This window comes from Aquarana catesbeiana, linkage group LG13 (assembly GCF_042186555.1).
Source record: "Aquarana catesbeiana isolate 2022-GZ linkage group LG13, ASM4218655v1, whole genome shotgun sequence".
NCBI classification, from domain to species: Eukaryota; Metazoa; Chordata; class Amphibia; order Anura; family Ranidae; genus Aquarana; species Aquarana catesbeiana.
The window spans coordinates 19,866,792-19,890,544 of record NC_133336.1 but is presented as its reverse complement, the minus strand read 5'-3'; the positions used below and the strand labels follow the sequence as shown (position 1 = coordinate 19,890,544).

The window sequence follows — 23,753 nt, the reverse complement described above, 5'->3', positions numbered from 1 at the left end:
ACTCTTACATGAACGTCTCTATGCTTAGCAGCTCCTGTGTGCTGAGTCTGCAGTGCTCTCTGGTGCCTGGGGAGCCACATGTACAATACAAGTACATGAATGTACAGGGCTATGCTCCGGTAAACTCCGATGCAGACGTTCACCTGAGTATGGCCCTATTAAAATTTAAATTACATTTAACAATCATGTGATGTTTGCTCATGAGGCCGACAGCTGAATCCAATGCTCTCACAGATTGTATTGCCATTGTTCTAAATGGGGTCGGACTCCCCAATTACTCATCTCTATTGACCATCGCATAACAAATAAACCATTCCAGAACACACACCATAGTAATAAACCGCCGCAGTCGTTGTGCTTTAATTTACAAATATTCAGTAGTGATGCAGATTAATAAATTAAACAATTAACAAGAATCTATTTTCATAAACATTTTGTAATACAGATCTGCTGGATAAATGTTATTCTTATTTAATCTCTTCGTCACCATCTTCACAAAACAACTAGCACAACAAGAAATTGGAACAGATTGTAGACTTCGTGCAGCAGGATAGAAATCTGAACCCAACGTCTTGAGTGGTCCAGCATTGGTCAGTGTAAGGTTTTGTCCATACACACATGTCAATCTGATTGCACAAATCTGCTTTAGATCTTACCAATAGCTAGGTGGTGAGAGGACCTATGGAGTAGACGGTTTTGAGAGACCCTCAAATTACCTAGTTTTGGAAAATGTAAAGGAGACTGTATAAATCAGATTGGAACATGGTTTTCCTATGCAAGGCAACAGCGTCACAAAGTAGATGTACTCCTATTCACTAAAATGTCCAAGAAGCTTTAAAGAAGAAGACATCTTCAATTATTAATAATGTGTTCTGTTCATCAGCAGACAAAGAACATGTAGAACTTAATACCATCTTCCTATGTGCTGCTTAAGGCTAAATGTTCTCTTGCATTGTCACCCCACTACATGCTCTACCAATAGAGATTACAAGTAGCTGCACCAATGCTCATTACCCAAGCAAGGTCCAGTGTTGCCTCCAAAAAGGAAGGCTGCCCTGAGAAAGGCCATGCAACCAATGCTGGAATGCATGTAGACCGGATGGGACTTGGCCAACCTTCCATCTGCTTATACATATCAACTGCAAGCAGGGGTGGGCAAAAGGGGAAGCCACCCAGAGCGTAGTAGCAGCACAAAGGGGGGTTCCCCCTTACTGAGCGCTCTAGATCTACTGGTACACCCTACTCCAACATGCCCACTTTGCACCCCAGCTGGCACAAAAAAACTTGCTATGCATGTGCAACTATCTTCTAACTGCTAGAAAGCAAGTAGCTGACCATGCACATGTAGTGAAAACTCTATGCCAACTATGGGCAAAGGGGGCACAGAATGGGTGCAGGGCAGTACACCCATTCTATGTCATGCAGTGGGTGCACACAGTTCCCCATCCTCACCCTGGGTGCTGGACAAATCATTCCCCGTACTGCCTGCAGGAGAAAAGAGAAGCCCCATTTGAACCCCAAGGAACTCCAAGCCCAGCTCAGTTAGAGCTAAGGACTCTCCATCAAACCCCATGTGACAGCGCTGCCGTCCTGGGATTGGTCGCCAAGGCATCCAATGTAGCATCATGGAAGGAATGGGGGAGAGTCACATGCTACCCATAGGGTAAGCATAGGTGATCCAAGGGGTGTGGCACATCCCTAGGAGCCAATAACAATCCTGCTAATTGCTTCTTTCCATAGAAAGCTTAATTAGGAGAGGTCTCCCTTGGTCAGATAGGACCTACAGCCATGTAAAAGCCTCAAATCTGGCCATAGATAGCTGGGTTAGGTGAATGTTTTCTGCTGTCCAAAGGCCACCTTAATTCCCCATTTTACCAAAGCAAACAAAGAGGTTTGGCAGGAGTTCCACTTTAAAGGGCATTAAGCAAAACTGCCACTGATGGAAGCTGCCACTCTCTGACTTCCGCCCTGTTACTAATTCCAGGGCAACAACTTGGGGGTGAATATGAGAAGCTTTTGGTGCAAGAATGAAAATGCAGTCCATAATTCAAGGAATACCTACCTCGATGAGAAGCCTCTTAAGCGAGGGTGGTGGGTTATTTTGTGACAGGTCCTCTTTAACTGCATATTGGTGCCCCTGTTATAAGCGGAGACCTAACAGATCTTGATTGAAGATGGTTCCACACAGTCAATGCATGATTAAAAAAACAATTTCCTCCAACTGGCCAAAGAAGGCACCAATACCAATATGGCAAAGGAAGCCTGACCTATAAGCTGTCCTTCTCTGAGCTCTCCTGAAACTGCAAGTTGCCTGGCTATTATGTTGACCCTACAAGGTAATTACTTTGAGTCATTGCCCTGAGACAAGCATACTGATGAGAACTTTTCTGCAACCTGCATTTGGTTGTTCCAAGCCAAAGACTCCACAAAGCAGAAACTGGACAACTAACATTTTCAGAAGAGGGTTGGCCTCCATATTGCTCCAATGACAGGTGTGCTTTAAATTGCTTGTTGCTTAATGTACATGTCTGACGCCAAGCCTCTCCCTGCAATGGCTGTACCAATATTTTAAGCACCAGGTTTTGACTTACAACATATACAAACTAAAAAAAAAAAAGTGACAATACTATTTACAATATAAACCTCTGTATAGCCAAGAAGATTTTGACTTGTTCCTTGAGCTGAAGATGCATATATGGTCACGGTGCACCTCTCCATTGGAGTCTTTTTATATAATCAGCAGTGAGCACATTTATGTACATACTGGTCAAAATAATAATCCTAAACCTCAGCAAGTACATGGTAATTGTATGGAGGTCTTCGGCAGCCTGGTAGAGTTAAGTGAAACATTTCCAGTAAAAACAAAGCCCTTGAAGGATCATGTTCTTGTAGAAAGTGGCAATTCTGAAGGAAGGACCACAATTAAATTTAAAATGTCCGCCATTTTTCTCCGCTCATCACACACAGCCATACTCGTACCAAACAGATTGGGGGTCAGCATTGGGATCTGGAGATGCAGGGGTACTTTTGGTAGACCCGCTCTTGTTGGCCTCCTCTTCGTTAGGTGGAGGTGGTGGGCAGTCTGTGTTGGGTGGTTTGGGAGGTGCACTGATAGTTTGACCTTCAGCCTCGGGTATGCTGGAGATCTGTCTCACAGGTGAGATCATGGCCACTTCTCCAAAGCGAGATGTTGGTCGTGGTTTGCCACGGCCAGCAGAGGGTGCTGTTGTGTACTGCTGTTGGAAGCTGCCGGATGGCGGGGCAGACTGCAATGTCCGGTCTTGGCTGGAATTGGCCACTGACAGATATCGATTATCTAAAGTTAGACTACGCAAGTCATCGCCTCTTGGTAGGTTGGGGATCCTGACCGACTGTGGTCTGTCCCTTGGAGAACCAGTAGGGGTGGAGGTTCTTAAAATAGGACTGTTAAAATCCTTCCCGGATGGGGGCTCCAGCTCAGGTTTCTCTATTCGGTTCATGTCCGGACCATTGGCTTTGAGAAGGTCTGCCGTAGCCAAACTAAATACCCTGCTGAGAGAATTCCCCCTGGCAGCCATACCACCTGGATGCTGGGGCTCTGGAGTTTGCCTTGGTGTTGTAATGGGCTGTTGTGTTGGCTGCAGTCGCCTGAGCGAACTTGTTCCCATTTCTATCTGACGTGGGCTGGGTTTGACAAACTGCCCCGGTTTCATCAGTCTGCCATCTCCAATCACTGATGAACTTAGATAGTTGGCAGGCATCGTTTGGGAGTCCCTGTAGCCGCGTTGACCAGGCGGGTTTCCAGTCTCCTGAGGCTCACCGGATCTTTTAAAATAATCGCCCAACAAGTCATCCCGATTGCTTGATGGCTCCTATAAAGAAAAAAAACACAACGCAGAAGCCACTTAATGACTGCATGAACCATTTCAGATTTTACAGGTCAGTAGGTGGTAATTTCTGAAAGTCAGAAAAGTTTGGTGCTGTCAATAGGGAATGTAAGCTGGCGTAGGATTGTCCACTAAGATATGAGAAAAAAAAAAAAAAAAAGTGACAACCGGAACCTGAGTGGGACAACAAAAAAAAGTTTTCCTCCAGTGTGCATAATTGACCGCATTGCCGCCTACTACAAAACTAAATTTGGTAAACGGCGTTAAGGGAACATATGGTTATTTTAGGAAGCCTGTATTTTAGATTATTTCTGCTTTTAAAGCAGAACGAGGAGGGGGGCCAAATTTCTGAGTGATCTCGCTGTCACAAACAGCCCCCCCCCCCCAAAGAAGCTAAATCTGGCACAGGGGGGGGTGGAAGATAAGCAGGATACTTTTAAGCACTTTTGGGTGGAACTTGAGATTTCCTCTCACTTCTTGTTTCCTCTTTGGAACAGGAAATAAAGGGAAATTTCTCCAAATATGGGACATAAATCTCCCTAGCAGGGACATGGAAAGCGAGAGAGATTTATGTTCCCTATTTGGAGAAATCTCCCTTTATTTCCTGTTCCAAAGATGCAACAAGTAAGAGGAAATCTCTCTAAAGTGGAGTTCCAAAGAGAAATTGCCAAAAGGTTTTAACCCTTCCCTACAATATCCAAAGCAAACAAAGTCATGGCTATACATACACATTTAATAAACATTTAAACGGGGGAGTGCAAAATCTGGTGCAGCTGTGCATGGTAGCCAATCAGCGTCTATTTTCAGCTTGTTCAATTACGCTTTGACAATAAAACCCGGGGGCTGACTGGTTTCTATTCAGAGCAACAACAGCTTTTTGCTTTTACTGTTTTAGTAAACAAACCACATCATCTCATGCACCATAAAAGGTTTAAATTTTAGGCTCCGCGTTGCTATTTTACAGACATTTTTGCAGGGTTTTAGTACAGAAGTTTTGAAGTTAAAAAGGTCACAAATGTAAAAGAATTAAAACGCCTGTAATCTGCGAAAAAAAGAAGCTCATGTACTTTTTTGGGCGACGGGCGTTTGCTTCAGGTCGACAGAACGCTCAGATGTGAACAGGGGCCATTGAAATGACTGGGATTTGTCTTGTTGGGCGTTTTTAGAGCTGAGGCTTAGAGTAGAAAAACGCCCAAAAACACTTAGGTGTTAACGGAGCCTTAAGGTTCTACATTAATACTGTGCGTTTAAAGCTGAACCCCGAGATCAGCATATATGCAAATCCATTGGTCCTGTGTATTCTTCTTAAATCCCTGTGATCTTTGTGTAATTCTTCCCGCTCTGTGCAGTAATCCAGTGTGAGACTTCCTGTAATAAAGACCGCTCACTGCTGCTCTCTCTCCTTGTGCAGGGGGACTGGTCTTGTCTCCGCCCCGACCCCACCAGTTTTCTGTAGTGGGTGGGGCCTGTTGGGTCCCTCCCACATCTCTGCTCTCTGCACAGGCTATGATCAGCACTGTGATGCTGTCACTGCTACTTTTATAAACCAATATCTGGGTTTGTAAAGGCATTTGGTGCAGACAAAGTAGATTTCTATTTTTTGTGGCTACTTAGGTAATAGATTTAAAGTGATTGTTAAGGTTCTTTTTTTTATTATTATTTATTTTTTATGAAATAAGTTATACTTGCCTCCTTTGTGCAAGGGCTTTGCACAGAGTGACCCCGATCCTCCTTTTTACTTGGCGGCGCTCCTGGCTCCTCCTCTACTCGAGTGCCCCCACGGAGAGCCGCTGTACATGGGGGCACTCGTGCGGGCAGAACTTGAAACCCCCCCCCCCCGCATCATTGGATTTGATTGACAGCAGCGGGAGCCAATCGCCCCCTGCTGCTATCAATCTATCCAATGAGGACCCGAGACAGCGGCTGGAGCTGCTGTGCTCATCCCCATTGCTGGAACGATCGGGCTCAGGTAAGGAAAAGGGGGGCAGCTGCAGCACAGGAGGTTTTTCACCTTAACGCATAGAATGTATTAGGGTGAAGAACCTTGAGGGTTTTCAACTCCTTTTAAAATGAATGTTTTTGAGACCGGAGTTCAGCTAGAAGAATGCATTAACATTTACAGTAAGGGTGCAGACATCCTTCACACGTGATATTGTATTTCTTTGTATCCTACACACAAATATCAGTCTTAATTTATAACCACCACATAACTTTGGCACCAAACTATTCCAGGAATTCTTAAACACAGATAGGAGATATTAGTTAATGCAGCTCTGTGGAGTGTGAAGATGTTATTTGTTAACTGGACACCATTGGCACATTCCCAAAAACCTCCACAGAGGACGAGACCCACAATCCCACCAGTTTGTGAGACACCCGAAAACCGAAATAACCCGAGTTAATCTTGGGAGATCAGTGCCTAGGATAGAAGGGGGTTAAACAAGTGTTAGGCATGCAAGGTGCTTGTGGGTGAGATGGTGCAGGACAGACATGGGGGTTTCAGAAGTTGGGTACCCTGGGGATATACAGTGAAGTCGCTCTCCTATTGGCCGGGTCCGTTCTCTGCCTCCATGTGCAATTCTCAAGGGACGGCGATGCGGTTCTTGACGGTGGCTCGGAGGAGTCCTTGAGATGAGGGGTGGGAGAAGGGGAATGGGAGGAAGGGTGGAGGGATTCGGCTTCTAACAGAAACTGCTGGAGTGTGATGAACTCGCTGTCAATTAAACTGCTGCGACGCTGAAAAGGAGAGACGAGGAGCAAAACTTTAAAACTTGTAAGGCAAAAACGTTATGGGGGAGATTCCATTGTACTGCTTCTCCCTGCCCCCAAAAAAATCATCCTAATGAATTATAGGTCGGTTCATTAGTCCCGGTTTCCACTGACGTCTATTAGTCTCCATTCACATCTGATTGTTTTGTAGCTCGAAGACACTCAACAAGCAAAATACCATCCATTTCAATGGCCCCTTGCTCACATCTGTGTGTGAACAGGGGCCATTGAAAGGAATGGGATTTTGTTTGTTGAGAGGCTTCGAACTTCAAGCCACAAAACGCTCAGGTGTGAATGCAGCCTTAAAGAGGAGGACCAGGCAATCAACAAAAAATAAATATAACTGTGCTCTTCCCCTGCTGATGAAGGATTTATAGCTCGGTTTTGTCAAAGAGGTGATCCGACTTGCCTAACTTCATGGACCCACAGCAGACAATGGTCCGGTCCTCTTCTAATGCATGCTGCAATGTGGATGAGTATTCCGACATCATCATGTACAGTGCAGGTTGTAGTAGTGGTCACTGGTCCTGCATAATTATATCTTGTGAGAGGAGTGGTGGCAAGACTGGTCAGAGACCCGCAAGAACAGTGTCCTCATGGGATTGGTTGGCACAACCTAAACTGATGTGGAGAAAGGCATGTTCTACTCAATTTCAGATCACCCCTTTGATAAAAGCATTAAAGCCTTCATCACCTTAGCCACTAATTTTTAATGGAGTCTATAAATTGACCTCTTGGGATTTAAATGGTCAATCCACCTAAAACGATCTTTCTTTTTCATTATTTCATTAGATACCAGCAATTAGGGAGCTAGCTGTATGAAATAAACATAAGCAGGACATGTTGATCTCCTCAACAGGTGAGAGGGAGCTGTAAACTCAATTACAGGGAGATTGCACTACAAGGATCCCTCAGAGATCTACAAGAAGCCACCAGCTTCTTGTAAATCTCTGAGGGATCTACAAGAATCCCTCAGAGCTTGCTTTTTTCAAGCAATAAGCATGTACCAAATACTGAGGTATCAGCTAGTAAAAGTTAGCCACATTCAACTGGATTTTGGTTTTGTAATGTTGAAGATGTTTCATATTTACCAAGCCAGTTCTTCAGTCCCAGTGACTGTAAGAAAGATAGTATACCCCAACAGTTTATCATCCTAACTTTAAAAACCTTAGTCTAATCACCACGGAATGTGTAGATGTTGGTTGCCCAAGAACAGGATGGGGAGGTGTGAAAGTTGTAGAACCACCCAGTTCTAGTGACATAATCCCATTGATGGTGTCAGGGATTATGGGACACAAACAATGGGTTGGTTCTACAACTTTAACACCTCAAATCTTGTTCTTGGGTGATCACGTCTAGTGATCATCTATCTATTCCATGACGGTTGGATAAAGGGGAAATACTGGGGAATCTCCCGGACACTCGTAGAGACTAAAGGGCTTGGTGAACTACGAAATGTCTTCAACAGAAGATGTCCAGTCCAATGTGACAAACTACTACTAGATACACAATCACCTGGATAAATGCGAACATTCACAGAGATACTGAGATATCTGTTTTAGAAGAACTGAGCATTGCTGAGCAGTAATTTATACGAGCTAAAGAGAGCCTGAACTGAGATAAATACTGGGACTGCCATTGATAATGGCCTTGTGAAAATGCTAGTTGCTTGGTACTCAAGGACTATCAATGACTCAAGAAAGATGCAGAAGGAATTTAAAATTTCCTTTTTGCAGCACAAGTTTCCCTTAAAATTTTTCAAAAAAGTGAACAGCAGGGAGAATTGAACTGTTATACATAGGACATATTTCAAATTACAGAACATTTTTCTAGTGTTACATAGTAGGCAAGATAACCTCTAACATACTTTACAGTCTTCTAGAGAGTTATCAAAGCAAGACAATTATTTTCAGGACCCCAAATTAAGGCTCAGTTGCTCTACGTATTGCCAGCATCAAGTATTATTAGGGTAACAGTGTATACACAATGCAAAGTTTATGGCGTGTAGAAATTTGCCCCCCAACAAAAAACCCATTGGTGAAATACTTACAGTTGGGGGAGACTGGCGATTGCTTTCCTCCAGAAACTCCTCCAAGCTCACCATCTCACTCCCTGGAGACCCCGACCTTGGCCTGGACTGGGCACGGCTAGGGGGTCTCTTCTCAGACTGGTTGTAAGAGACCACGCTGTTCCTATTAGATGGAATCTCCAGCTTGCCACCAGGAACCATCAGGGTAGAGCTGGACCTGACAGCGTAGCAATCTCTTGGCAAGGTGGCAGAATCTTTAGTGGGAACCAAATCTTCGCTGCTCATACTCTCCGTCCTGACTGGAGGATAACTCGAAGAGCCTAGACCAACACAAAAGAGGTTGTCATCATTTTTGGACTTGTGTGATTAACAATGTGCATAAACTCTTGACACCCAATCAGGAACAATCTTTCATGGTGTCCACTAAAAACAAAAAGTCACATTCGGTTGCTTTAAATGATGGAAAATCTCTGATAGACTATTGCTTCCACCGTGGAAAAAGACCATATTCACAATCCAGAGTAAGGAAGACCTAGACCACAGAAAGTTATCAATGGTGCAATAGGTGAGGGGATATCTGCCAAAAGGAATATCTGCTTTGGTGACAAGAGTGGGTTATTCATATGTCACTATTGGTAGACTTCTGCTGGACGTGCCATCATATCTACAGGACAGAAAGAGTGGAAATCTCCCCAAAAAGGACCAATAAAAATGTGGAAGAGGGATTGGAGAGGCACTGGAAATGCAGTGGTAAAATCATGCTAATGACAAAAAACTATTAGAATTGTTCACCAAATAATAAAAAACAAAAAAAAAAACAAAAAAACAGCCAACATGTTTCAAAGGTCTAAACACCTTCGTCAGGGCTACAGTGTATTCTTTTAACCCTGATAAAGGAAAGGTGTTCAGACCCTGAAACACATGGTCTGTATTTTTCTTTTTTATTATGATTTATTTTCTTGGACTCATTTGTTGTTTGGCGCTCTTCATTCTATCTTGCCCTTTTAGCAAAAAAAACCTTCCAAAAGTTCTATGACTTTACGAAGCAATCAAAAACATTTTGCATGGAATTCCATTTTTTTCATTTAAAAGAGTTTGGCTTTCCAGCCGTAACTCTGCTGTAGACTTTACCAGCAAACGAAGTCCTGCCAGGTCAGGCTGAGGCTTGTAGTTCCTTGAAAACTGCAGATTGCCCATAATTATAATTTTATCTCCAGCGATATGACTCATCCCTCTTTTATTAATAATAAGATGATTTTATGACCATATATTGCAAATCTGAGAACTTTAAAGTGCTAGTAAGCGAAGGTTCTCCCTTACCTTTCAGGGTCACTGGGGAGCTGCTGTTTGATGCACTTCTGCTGCTCTCCAAACTATTGGGCCGAGGAACTAAAAAACGGAGAATATTTTAGTCAGGACAAGTCACATATTCATATAAAACTCACAGCACCCTTACAAATCAAGAACAATTAAAATATTATTCTGAATACTCATCTGAATCTAAAAGATGATATATATGTATATTATATGCTGGCCAATTTGCATGTAAAAACAAAATTATTAAAAGAATATTTTAATCCCTTCCTTTCCTTCCCTCGACGCCCTCTCCTTCCCCCTTTCCTCCCTTCCCTTCCTCTTCCCATTCCTTTTCCATTACCCCACTTCCCTCTCTCTGTTCCTTAATTTTGGTCATCACACTCATATTTCTTTCTCCACTGGGCAGAGATTGGTCCCATGGCCTTTTTCCTGGGCTCATCTAGGCCAACTTTTTCCTGTGCAGCGCAGTGTCCGTTTTCCTAGTTCGGCTCCACATTTATCGCAGGTAACTATCCAATGGCCGGCAGTTGAACTTTTGGCTTTGAACGATCGATGGCATCTTTTCTGAGTATATATTTTTAGTTGTATTTTGTTTTTTATGGTCCTTAATTGTACTCCGTTTCATGCAGTGGCATATCTACCTTGGTCTCTCAACAAACATCCCCTGAGGAAGCCCTAGCGGGCGAAACATGTCGGGATATTAGTGCTGAGTGACCTTCTTTACCACCTAATTGGATGTGTACTGCTGTTTGCGTTATGTATAGCCAGCACAACTTTTAAACTTGTTCAATGTTCAATAAAATGTGATAAATATGTTTTTTACTTTGGTGTATGTTTAATTCTATTTGCCTGGCACCCACAAAATCCCACTAAATTATCCTCCTGTTTACATGTATCATTCAGGGATGGTGGTGCCTCTTTGTTGACACTGTCACCTATCCATACCAATCAGTACACATGCGTGTGTATCAGCAGAGCAAAGATTGGTGTCAGTAGAGCAAAGATTGGTGTCAGTAGAGCAAAGATTGGTGTCAGTAGGGCAGTGGATGGTTTCAGTAGTTTATTTTTTACATTTTTTTTCCGTTTTTTTTTTTACAATATTGTTTATTTTACAATTTTTTTTTTTTAATTTTATTTTATTTTTTTTTTAGGAGCCCGATTATGGGGCTTTGATACAGAGAAAGGAACTGAGGAAAGAGATGCCATAGTCCCTTTCTTTGCAGCCTGCAGTAAATAGAGTTTACTATGCTTCAGTTTAGAACACAGGAGTGATTAGTACAGATCACTCACTGTGTTTATTCAGAAAAGGAAGGGGACAGTTAATGAAATGTTTACCAGCCCTTTCCCCCTGCTCTCCATCCTGATGCATCCCCCGAAGTAGCCAGCGGGAGATGAAAAAAGAGGGAAGCTGGCAGCACTACAGGGGGCACCAGGAAGCAGTTGGAATCTGCACCAAACTGGGCAATTAGGGTGTGCCCACGCCTATGTTTACCATGTTTTATCGGGCGAATGTTGAAGCGTTGGCGGATATTACCTTTGGCTGCAATTTCCCATGGGCACCTATTGCTTCCTTTGGGATGCAAGGACTTGCCCACCACTCATTCTGGGACTGCCTATGGACGACCCACACAAAAAGAACTGTTGTGCCTTGTCATCCAGTGACTAAGCTGCCAGTTTTTTTTTTAGCACCAGGCATCGTCTTTATGGCATTTATTGGTCAGCAGAACAAGGAGTCCACCAATAACTTGATCTTACCTCGTAGACCTCCAGGACTTGATTCATTGTCTAGTGCGGGGTCAAAAACATTATCATTGGAGGTAAAGCCTACGTAAAGTCAAGAAAACAGAGGTAATCAATCTCAGTTGCAGAAATGATAAATAGGTTTGCTGTATATGTTACCAGCTCATCATGCAATCTCTTTATTTAGAAGAACAGAAGGCTGGGCGGCCGCACTCCTGTGTAATTTCTTTATTCAAACGCCGGATACAAAGGTGAACTACAGGTATCAGATACCTGTAGTTCACCTTTGTATCTGGCACCTGAATAAAGAAATTGCACAGGAGTGCGGCCGTCCAGCCTTCTGTTCTTCTAAGTATCTGTTTGCATAGAGGGCTTGCACCCTCCACGTGGGATAGAGGCTTTTTGGAGCAGCAGGGTAAGAGAAACTGCCTTAGAGCGATGTACATATATGCAATCTCTTTATTAGTTTCATTGAGGCAATCCAAAATCTATTGAGCTAAATAATTTATTCAATTTGTATCCGTTTAGCTAAAGTATATCTACACCCAGGAACAACATTGTAATATACTGTAGCTTTGCAGTTCTTAAATTTAGTGGATTTTGTTTTCACTTTTCACCTGGTGATACTGCTAGTAACACATTTTCTGTCTTGGGGTGACAATGCTGTACTGTACAGTATCTATGAAGTTGTAGGGTTGTCACTAGACATGTGCACTGGCAAAAAATGTTTGTTTCCGTTTCATTCGTTTTTTGGCTTTTTTCAAAAATTCAGATTTTCAAATTTCCGAATTCTCAAATTTTTGAATTCCGAATTTTCAGAATTCGAATATTCAGAAATCCAAAAAAAAAAAAAAAATTAGTAAAATTCGAAATAATAACTAATAATAACTATTAAATTTATAGGTATTGGAAGTTCCTTTCAAATTTGTGTTGACTTTGTGAATGTAACGAATACAAGTTTATCTGAAGTTCCGAATTATCCAAAATAACGAATGCTGCATCTAAACAAATGGATTGGAATTAAATTAATAATAAAAAGGTTTTATTATTATTGTTATTTATTACTATTAGATCGTTACATTCCATTCGTTTAGATATGGCATTCGTTATTTCAGATCATTCGTTCAAATACGTTCAGTAACAGCCAAATTTGAAGGGAAATTCCAATACCTATAATTTAATATTTATTATTAGTTCGTTATTATTTCTGAATTTTTGAAATTGCTATGCTTCAGTTTAGAAAGAACACAGGAGTGATTAGTACAGATCACTCACTGTTTATTCAGAAAAGGAAGGGGACAGTTAATGAAATGTTTACCAGCCCCTTCCCCCTGCTCTCCATCCTGATGCATTCCCCGAAGTAGCCAGCAGGAGATGACAGCCAAATTTGAAAGGAAATTCCAATACCTATAATTTAATATTTATTATTAGTTAGTTATTATTTCTGAATTTTTGAAATTTTGGAAATTCAAAATTTCGGAAATTAGTAAAACGAATTCGGAACTAAACGAATTGCACATGTCTAGTCACCCTAGGACAGTACTAGGCTATAAAACACGATCATCATCTCCAGAACATAGGTAGGGAAGGGTTTCCTGAGTCCACAGGGGCGAATTGGGATAGCACTGCTTGGGATAAGACTGCAGTATTTCCTGCGTGTAGGAAGTTATGAGCTCACTGGATTTCTGAAAGGATTAAAAAATATTTTTCACGCTTACTGAATATAACAAAAATGCTTTAATCATATACCTGATGGACACAAAGGGAGGAAATAAGAGAATCTCATTGTTCAGATTTAAATACTGTACACTTTAAGGCCTCAGTTTACACAGTGATAGTTATCTAATGGAGAACAAACAGCTTGAAGCTGACCTCACAAGTCCCATACTATCTATCGAGACATGACGACAATTTATTGTCTACAATCCCACATTACACTGTTTAGATGCACAGTACAAAATGGAAAAGCTCACTTGAGTAGCAGAAGAAAGGTCCCTCTAATGTATCATCACCCTGCTGACCTCCTTACCTTTGGGTCTACCTGGCTGCTGAGATCTCAGACTGGATGTGCCAGCGAGGTGGATGGTTGACGTGGAAAAAGCTCTGGATGGGGGCTCGATCCTGCGAGAACGAGAGGAGCGTTCAGGGCCTTCAACATCCTCGTTGCTTCCCCCATGATAGGACATCCGGTGCTGCTTCTGACTGACATCAACCAAAACTGGGAGAAGCCAAAAACATGGTCATCAGAGTAGAATGGAGAGACTACACACCATTTTCGAAACACCGCACAGCACGCGCCAAAGACACCTCAGTAAACAGGCTATAGGAGAAATAAACCATATTTTCTATCTCGTGTGGGAGCTTGCTTACAATAAGCCTAGAGACCTACTACTTAAGAACTCATCAGCCTACGAGACGTGTACTGAAAATTTTAAATCAATAAAGATAAGAAAATGCTGGAAGACCTTTCCCGGAACATAAATGTTGTTGCAATCAAAATAAGCCCATCAAGGTAAAACTTGAAAAGATGGGAAAGTTGCTAAATTTTGATTGCCTGGAGATCTTTAAGGGTTTGTCATTGGAAGATGTAGCGGAATGTTTGTGATGGGTGGTAGAGATATATGTAGTAGTAGAGATAATGCAGAGGCTGAACAGGTTCTGTCACTGCTAAGTGATACTCCAATCCAAACATTCCTACAGTTCACTGCGGTCACGCTTGCTGTGCGGTGTTTCGTGCGGATGGCGAACCGATTAACAATGTACAAATACAGAAATTTGAAGCAGCACATAACCAGTTTCATATCAAGCAGACATGTAAGGACACGGGAGGACGGTGGGGTGCGTATGTTCAGGAATGCAGACAAGAAGGGTCTTCTCAGTATAACAATACACAAGCAACACTTGAAAATCTAATATGATATAGGCTGCACTACATTTAATCAGGGCCTAGTTCTTATAATCTCCTAATAAAACCAAAAAGATCCAGAAAATGTATAGCTGTGTTTTATCCAGCTCTGGATTGCAGAAAATGCATAAAAAAATAAATAAAGTTAAAGTCACGAGCCTTTAATAAATGAGGTTCAGCGATGCCCTTGATTGGAGGTCGCTGAACTGCAGCCTACGGGCTTTGCTTGCCGTTCCCCAGCACTTGGGGTTCTATTTCTCCCACTGATACAAAACATGAGCCACCAGTCCTTCCACGAGCCACCAGTCCTTCCACTGACATCAACAGTGGGGGAGAATTCATCCCACTGACATAAATGATGGTCCATTATTCCTTCCACTAACAACAATTATTCCTTCCACTAACAACAATGATAGGACACTCCCTTCCACTGACACCATACTTCCAAACTTCTTAATCCTATACTACCTTATATTTATATTCCCATACAGTGAGTTGCCCTGCAGTACATTTGGGAACAATTTGGGTTCACGCTCTCCTTTCTCTCTCTCATTTTGCCATGCTGCCCCCCACGCCTGGCCTCGGTCCTCTGGCTGGGTCCTCGGCCCCTTCAGCTCCCGGGGGAGATGCCCTTCGCCGACCCGTACCTGGGTTATGTGTCTGTAGCCTTGGTCTTACAAGTAAGTATGGGATGACCGGTTCTGGCTTATTGCTTTTACCCAATCATAACCGATACTCTAATTACTTTAATCTGTATTTACAGACAGCAGTTATGCACATCAGCCCCTGATGAAGCGAGGAAAGCTCGCGAAACGCGTCGGGTTAGAGATGTACCATGCATACCTGTATTATATGTATTACTATTATATTATGGCTATGTTTTAGGACTACTATGCAATGTTGCTGTTTTATGAACCTGTTCACCCATGCTCATGTCCTATTATAGATTATGCTGTTGTTTTCAATAAAATACTTGTACTTTTATACCTGTTTACCCTTTGATCACCATTTACACCTCATTTAAAGTCCCGTGGGCGACGTTGATTTGTTTCTTTTTCTGATATTAGGGATGGAGGTGTTTTATGTTAGGGGTCAGTTCTCAGACATTCTTTATAATTTGTACCCAGGTGGAAAACACCATAATGCCCTTGTCTGATGCTGATCCTAGATCTTAGGGGTTACAGTGGTTCGGCTACTACTGAACCTCAATGACTTTGCCAGCATACCCTTAATACTATCATGTTTGAATTTTACTATGCACTTGCAGACCTAGCTCCTTCACTGCACCCATGTTTGGGTTGAGCGGTCTGTTTTATCCTCTGGGAGCTGCGATGCACAAATGGGGATTCATTTCCCCAGCTGTCCCCGTTTCTCTGGTTTCTCCGGAGGGGCGGGGCCACCAGTGCATCGGCGTCATGCTCTTCCACGCCCACCTGGGGATGCCTGCAATACAGCGGTATCCCCCTCCCTGATGGGCGGGATGTGTCATCCAGGCGGCGGCTAGGGATCGCGAGTGCCTGCCTCTCTGCGGCGGGTGCGTTGCGATCTCCTTTGCTCCGCATGACGTTAGGGGCGGAGAACTCGGCGGATGTCCGGGTATAAGGCGGGGGGTGTCAGTATGGCAACTTTTCCCTCACTACTTCTCCAACACTCAGTCGGGACGCTGCACTATATTGGTAGGCACCCTATTTATCTACTTTAATATGAATACCTGCACCTCACAGCGTACCTATCCTCACTTGCTGTTTCTGACTCACTCCTCTAATTACACTTTTTCTTTTCACACGGAAGTACTTTTTTAGTTTATCACATCATTAATCAATCTGTCCTCTCTTTCACCGTGCCTCATCTCCCTTCACTTCTCTCACTTTTTCTTTCTTTTCCCCCTGGTCCTGTTCCCCTTTCTTTTCATTTTTTCTTCTCCTTCTTTGTCTTTTTTCTGTCACTATTCACTTCACCTCCCCCTGTTTTCCCCTCCTCCCCTTCCCTTTCCTCCCCTTCTCATTCACTCCTTCACCTTGTACCCTTCTTTTTCTCTCTGCTCTGCGGGACACCTTATGCATACCATGCAAGTAGCATACATTTTATATTTCCATGACAATACCAATGTTATTATTTTAGACCTTGCTTATTAACATACCTTGCATTTGATGCCACGATATACATCTCATACTTCCAAACTTCTTAATCCTATACTACCTTATATTTATATTCCCATACAGTGAGTTGCCCTGCAGTACATTTGGGAACAATTTGGGTTCACGCTCTCCTTTCTCTCTCTCATTTTGCCATGCTGCCCCCCACGCCTGGCCTCGGTCCTCTGGCTGGGTCCTCGGCCCCTTCAGCTCCCGGGGGAGATGCCCTCCGCCGACCCGTACCTGGGTTATGTGTCTGTAGCCTTGGTCTTACAAGTAAGTATGGGATGACTGGTTCTGGCTTATTGCTTTTACCCAATCATAACCGATACTCTAATTACTTTAATCTGTATTTACAGACAGCAGTTATGCACATCAGCCCCTGATGAAGCGAGGAAAGCTCGGGAAACGCATTGGGTTAGAGATGTACCATGCATACCTGTATTATATGTATTACTATTATATTATGGCTATGTTTTAGGACTACTATGCAATGTTGCTGTTTTATGAACCTGTTCACCCATGCTCATGTCATATTATAGATTATGCTGTTGTTTTCAATAAAATTGTACTTTTATACCTGTTTACCCTTTGATCACCATTTACACCTCATTTAAAGTCCCGTGGGCGACGTTCATTTGTTTCTTTTTCATTATTCAATCACGTGCAATCAAAAATTGCTATTTTTTTTTCTTTGCACATGATTGGGTATTCTTTGCTTTGCAAAGTGAAACTTCACCACATTCATTAAACTCTAAATTCCCTTGTAAAGAGAACAACCCATTTGCCTTCAGTAAATCAACCCTATAACCACTTACAATTCCAATTGTTTGCCACCACCAATTTTTCAATAAAGACTGTTAAAAATGGAAAAAGTGATGCCACTCTGCAGCCAACCAAAAATCACCTTTTTATATGATCATGCCAAAATCTAGACTATTATTGATTGGCTGGTATGGGTAACTGGCCATCAACCACCTACACAGCTACAGGAACAGACTGCTCCACCGGAGATCCTTCTAAGGAGAACTAGGGAATGGCCATGTTGATGCCTTCTGCCAAGTGCCATTTCTTTACTTGCTATTAGCTGGATAGGGTCTGTTCATTCTTTGCCCTCCCTTCTCCTAATACTCTTAAACCTGCATTAACTTTATCTGGCAAACCCCCAGCATCTTGTTGGAATAAATGTTCTGGTTTTACCGTCGATAAGCTGGAACAAAAAGGTGTCTATCAGCTCCCCATGTCCTGCCTCCATAGCATAAACATGCATGCTTGGTTGAAAAGACCATGCATGGTTATGGAGTCACCTGCAGACATGCCTGCATGTCCTAAACTATGTTTAGGATGGGCACACAACAAAATCCAATGTTTTACCAATTAAAAACCACTAGCTTCTTCTCTCCATCATCATGCAGTTTATTCTCTTTGAACACACCTGTGCTATCCCATCAACCAAACTCCCAACTCTACTATCAGATTGTCTGCAGTTCAGTCAACAAAACCATACAGCTTCTGATCGGACGTTTACTCGCAATAAGAACTTCTGAGGTCACAACCTATAATTAAGAAGCTTGTCCACTGAATGTTTTGCCAAATATAGGATTACGGGATTATTTCCTTCACACTGTGTGAATAGGTAGTTGTTCGAGTTTCCTGCAAGATGTCCTACTTTTGAAAGCCTGAGGTCAACATCACAGGTATTAGACAACAGAAATCAAATGCATTTAAGATGCATTACTTTCAATTACACCTTAATTTTGAATGTAATCAAGCAAATTACGAAAGTCTTCATAAATATTACATTTTTTCTTTTTCATTTATTGAAGAACACAGCAGAGATCTCAATATCAGACCATTAGGTTACATAAGGCTACCTTCAGATCATCAAGAGCTCAACTATGTCCTCCAGTGAACTCATAGAAAAAGGATTTAATGGCGAGTAGAAAAATCCCATTTCTCTTTGGTTTATTGAAGGACACAGCAGAGATTTTGATCCGCTGAGGGTGACACCATAACCCATGCTTGCCCATGCTGTCCGCTAAGAGATCTACTGGAATTCTTAGTAGCCGAACAGTGGAGAATTGTTGGCTGACAAAACCATTGCCAGACATCTTAAACCACAGGTCTATGTATATACAGAGTTGTGTAAAAGAAGTGTCCTCCATGATCCCCCCAAAAAGTACATACTACCAAAATCAGAGTTGCCAGGGATGGACTGGCAATCCTAACAGCCCCAAATCCTATGGAGGGATGTACAATAAACACACTAAAATTTAAAGACATGCTCTGCTTTGTTTTGCGAAAACCCAAAACTGCTGCAACAATGGTTTCAGAACTGCATGCCTCTGGGCACGTCTCCCCAAAGTATAATGGGGATTGTAATTAAAATTCTATGTCAGCATGTGGGCATACTTATTAATTTGGGCAAAAAGTACAAGTATCAGCAGCCCAACTGCTCCCTAGGCACTACAAGTTCCAGAAGCTCAGTCCTCTCTACTTCCCTCTTTATATAAACTGCAACAGACCTACAGATACAGATGTGCTGAATGGTCACACGGACACAAGCAAATTTGCCAAGTGAGAAAACGGAAGACTTAGCGTGCAAGCAGGGTGCATTTAACATGCCAGTGGGAAAACACTTAAAACAGGACAAGTTATTAGCAAGTTTCCTAGGAGCAAGTTAGAAGGGGTAAGCAAAAACAGGACATGCTGGGCGGCATATAAAATCCTTTGCTGAGCCAAGGTAAGATATCTGGATGTGCGCAAACATGGAGAAAAGCATGCTGTGCCTTTATGGGAAGGTATAGATGTATATACTTTATATGGATTTGGAACAAAAAGTACCCAAAAATTAAAACTATTACTTTAAAGGGAAACTATAGTCATCTTACTATATATGTACTGTATATTGATCTGCATCCACTATCTATATAATCAATTCATGCATCCATCCATTTAATACAGCCTGCCAATTCATCTATCCAACATAGTCCTGCCTTCCATTCAATACAATCCTCCCTTCCATCCAAAGACAGTCCCATCCATCCCATTCTGTCCTTCCATCCAAAATAGTCCTTCCGTCCACCCATTTCAGTCCCTCCAATACAGTCTTATCTACGATCCATCCAATACATGCATTTCCCCCATCCAACACAGCCCTTTCGTCCGCCCGTCCATTTATCCAACACAGCCCTTTCGTCCGCCCGTCCATTTATCCAACACAGCCCTTTCGTCCGCCCGTCCATCCAACACAACCCTTTCGTCTGCCCATCCATCCAACACAGCCCTTTCGTCCGTCCGCCCGTCCATCCAACACAGGCCTTTCGTCCGTCCGCCCGTCCATCCAACACAGGCCTTTCGTCCGTCCGCCCGTCCATCCAACACAGGCCTTTCGTCCGTCCGCCCATCCATCCAACACAGGCCTTTCGTCCGTCCGCCCGTCCATCCAACACAGGCCTTTCGTCCGCCCGCCCGTCCATCCAACACAGGCCTTTCGTCCGCCCGTCCATCCAACAGCCCTTTCGTCCGCCTGTCCATCCATCAATCCAAACACAGCCCTTTCGTCCGCCTGTCCATCCATCCATCCAACACAGCCCTTTCGTCCGCCCGTCAATCCAACACAGCCCTTTCGTCTGCCCGTCAATCCAACACAGCCCTTTCGTCCGCCCGTCCATCCATCAATCCAAACACAGCCCTTTCGTCCGCCCGTCCATCCATCCAACACAGCCCTTTCGTCCGCCCGTCAATCCAACACAGCCCTTTCGTCCGCCCGTCCATCCATCCAACACAGCCCTTTCGTCCGCCCGTCCATCCAACACAGCCCTTTCGTCTGCCCGTCCATCCATCCAACACAGCCCTTTCGTCCGTCCGCCCACCCATCCATCCATCCAACACAGCCCTTTCGTCCGTCCGCCCACCCATCCATCCATCCAACACAGCCCTTACGTCTGCCCATCCATCCAACACAGCCCTTTCGTACATCCGCCCATCCATCCAACACAGCCCTTTCGTCCGCCCGTCCATGCATCCATCCAACGCATCCCTTTCGTCTGCCCGTCCATCCAACACAGCGCTTGTGTCCTTCCATCCATCCAACACAGCCCTTCCGTCTATCCATATATTCAATCCTTCCGTCCATCCAACACAGCCTTTTCATCCATCCAATAAAGTCCCTCCATTTGATATAGTCCCTTCATCCATCGAGTTTAGTCTACCCAATGCAGTCCTTCTTTCCATTCATCCATGGCAGTGTTTAAAATCATCAAAAACAGTCTGTCGGTTTAATCTGTTTATCCATCTGAAGAAGAATCTATTTAGATCAGTAATGGTTAATGTAAAAAATGCTTGTTTCTATGTATAACTCATGGGGAGCAGCCATATCTGCAAGTTCAATATGCAAGCTCTGCTTTTCTCTCTCGGGTCACATCACAATGAACCTTCAGGTAAAATATTTTAAAATGTCTACTCATTGAAAATTATACTATAGTTTCCCTTTAAGGTCACCTAAATTAACTAAACATAATTTTGGGACTTCAGTTCACGACCTTTACCTGTCCTTGCTGTTTAATCAGAAGTATGTTGAAGAAGTGCAGAAGTATCCTCTAGATCCACACTACATTATGAAATTTCTTATTTCCCTGGAATAAAATTCTGGAGAATACATGGCTCTGTTTAATCAGCAGGGACAGCTCTCTCTCATATATACACATCTTAATTTAACTGACCAATCAAATCCCGATGTTGGCGGTTAGGTGGCAGCAACACAGCAGCATGACAGACTCCAAGCATTAACACCTGCTCCAGCCTCAAATGCAAAACTTACTCAGCCCGCCCTACGGCGGCATCCCCGTCCTAGGAAGGGTCACTTTTTTAGGTCTAATCATCTTCACTCCTTTCATTCTTTTTGCTTCTTAACAAACATGCAACTTTATAGGCCATACAGAGTACACACATGAGTCGGTTGTTTTTGGTCCTTGAGGTATAGATTACAAAAGGGAATTTTGGTCCGGAAAAAAAAATAAAAATGAGAGAAAGACAGAAAAAAGAGAAAAGTCAGAAGTCCCTGATCTCCGGGAGAGAGACCGAGCTTTTATTTGTAGGTGACATGTCAGAGGACGACCAGAACCGCAGGCGCTCCGAGAAACGGCGCTGGCTCTGTGATGGCGGCTTCTTTTCCTGGCTCTTGCTTTTCAGAAATGGAAATTTTTTGCGAAGAGGCGCTAGAAAAGGAGCGGTGACCCAAGGAAGTAGAGGAAGAATGAGTTACATGCATTGTGATGAGAGAAAACAAAAAATAAAAATAAAAAAAATATATACAGGTACAGTAGATGAATGATTTATTAACAGAATTCCCCAAAACCAAGTACAGAGAATGGATGATAGATGAATGACAGAGATAAGACCATACACTTTGTAACCTATGATTAATAAAATAAGCCACCAGGTATAAAACATTCAGAAATCCTAAAGGTTAAATTGGAACTAAACTGCATCTGAGCACCACAAACTAAAAACACTATTTTAATTCATTTTTAATATTTTCCCCCAAACCATTCATGTCTCCATGCTTTAATTTTTTTTTTTTTAGAAATTACTTAGAAAAAAACACCCCCCCCCTAGCATTTCTAGCTGTGGCTATCTTGAGCAAGGGCAGAGAAACCATGTGGCATTTACTTCCGGACATCCATCTGCCCTTAGCTCAGGCATGCAGTGGCTAGCAAAGAAAGCCCCTTCACCAGATGCAAGATAACAAAATGCCCATGAAGACTCCTGGGATGTATGACATGTTAGCCTAGGTCAGAAACCATGGAACAAATGAAGAAATGTTTAAAAAAAAAAAAAAAAAGAGGTTTAAAATAATATATAAATATAATATACCTTCTCATCTATTTACTAAGGGAAGGAGCATAAGTATTAAAAATATTTGATGTTTGAGAGATTTTACTTCTACTTTAATTACACTGCACATGCTAATTTGTCATTCGTTCCACCCCTCTAGGTGTGCAGTATCTTGATATCAGTTGATATAAATGAGAGGAACCTAATAACTTGGATTTTCACCCTTTAAAATAACACTTTTGCTTATGGGCCTCACCCCTCCACAATTTCAGAAGGTTCGTAATATTGGAAAGGAGAGAATGACATAGATCCCATAGGTGAGCCAAGCCTATTGCAAGAGGGTGTGTACCCCAAAACTCAAACACATACGCACGTGTGTGTGTGTGTATTATACACACACACACACACACACACACACACACACACACACACACACTCTTAAATAAATGTAAACAAAGATTGTTTTTAATGTTTCAATACATTTTACATCTTATGCCAGAGCCGATCAGGGGGAGAAAGTGGGGGGGGGGGGGTGAGGAATTGTGGGGTGAGAGGGAGGCTGAGCGGGGGGGGGGGTGAGAGAGGGGTGGATGACAGAGAGAAAGAGTGTAGGGGATGAGAGAGGGAGAAAGTGTGGGGGGGGTGAGAGAGGGAGAAAGTGTGGGGGGGGGGGAAGAGGGAGAAAGTGTGGGGGGGGGGAAGAGGGAGAAAGTGTGGGGGGGGAAGAGGGAGAAAGTGTGGGGGGGGAAGAGGGAGAAAGTGTGGGGGGGGGAAGAGGGAGAAAGTGTGGGGGGGGGGAAGAGGGAGAAAGTGTGTGGGGGGGGGGGGGAAGAGGGAGAAAGTGTGTGGGGGGGGGGGGAAGAGGGAGAAAGTGTGTGGGGGGGGGGGGGAAGAGGGAGAAAGTGTGTGGGGGGGAGAGGGAGAAAGTGGGGGGGGAGAGGGAGAAAGTGGGGGGGGGAGAGGGAGAAAGTGGGGGGGGGGAAGAGAGAGGGAGAAAGTGTGTGGGGGGGGGGGGGGAAGAGGGAGAAAGTGTGTGGGGGGGGGGGAAGAGGGAGAAAGTGTGTGGGGAGGGGGGAAAGAGGGAGAAAGTGTGTGGGGGGGGGGAAGAGGGAGAAAGTGTGTGGGGGGGGGGGGGGAAGAGGGAGAAAGTGTGT

The 23,753-nt window shown here is 43.3% G+C and overlaps 1 protein-coding gene across 1 annotated transcript in view; it reads right to left on the bottom strand.

Annotated features, from left to right (window-relative positions):
- Positions 1-330: 330 nt before the first annotated feature.
- CCDC88C (coiled-coil domain containing 88C) overlaps positions 331-23,753 on the bottom strand; it is a gene marked incomplete in the record, with an annotated part of 152,870 nt that continues 129,447 nt past the window's right edge. The window contains 6 exon segments of the mRNA XM_073610749.1: positions 331-3,851; positions 6,381-6,602; positions 8,686-8,984; positions 9,985-10,053; positions 11,737-11,805; positions 13,751-13,939. Of these exon segments, the coding sequence (XP_073466850.1) occupies positions 2,958-3,851; positions 6,381-6,602; positions 8,686-8,984; positions 9,985-10,053; positions 11,737-11,805; positions 13,751-13,939 (1,742 nt within the window).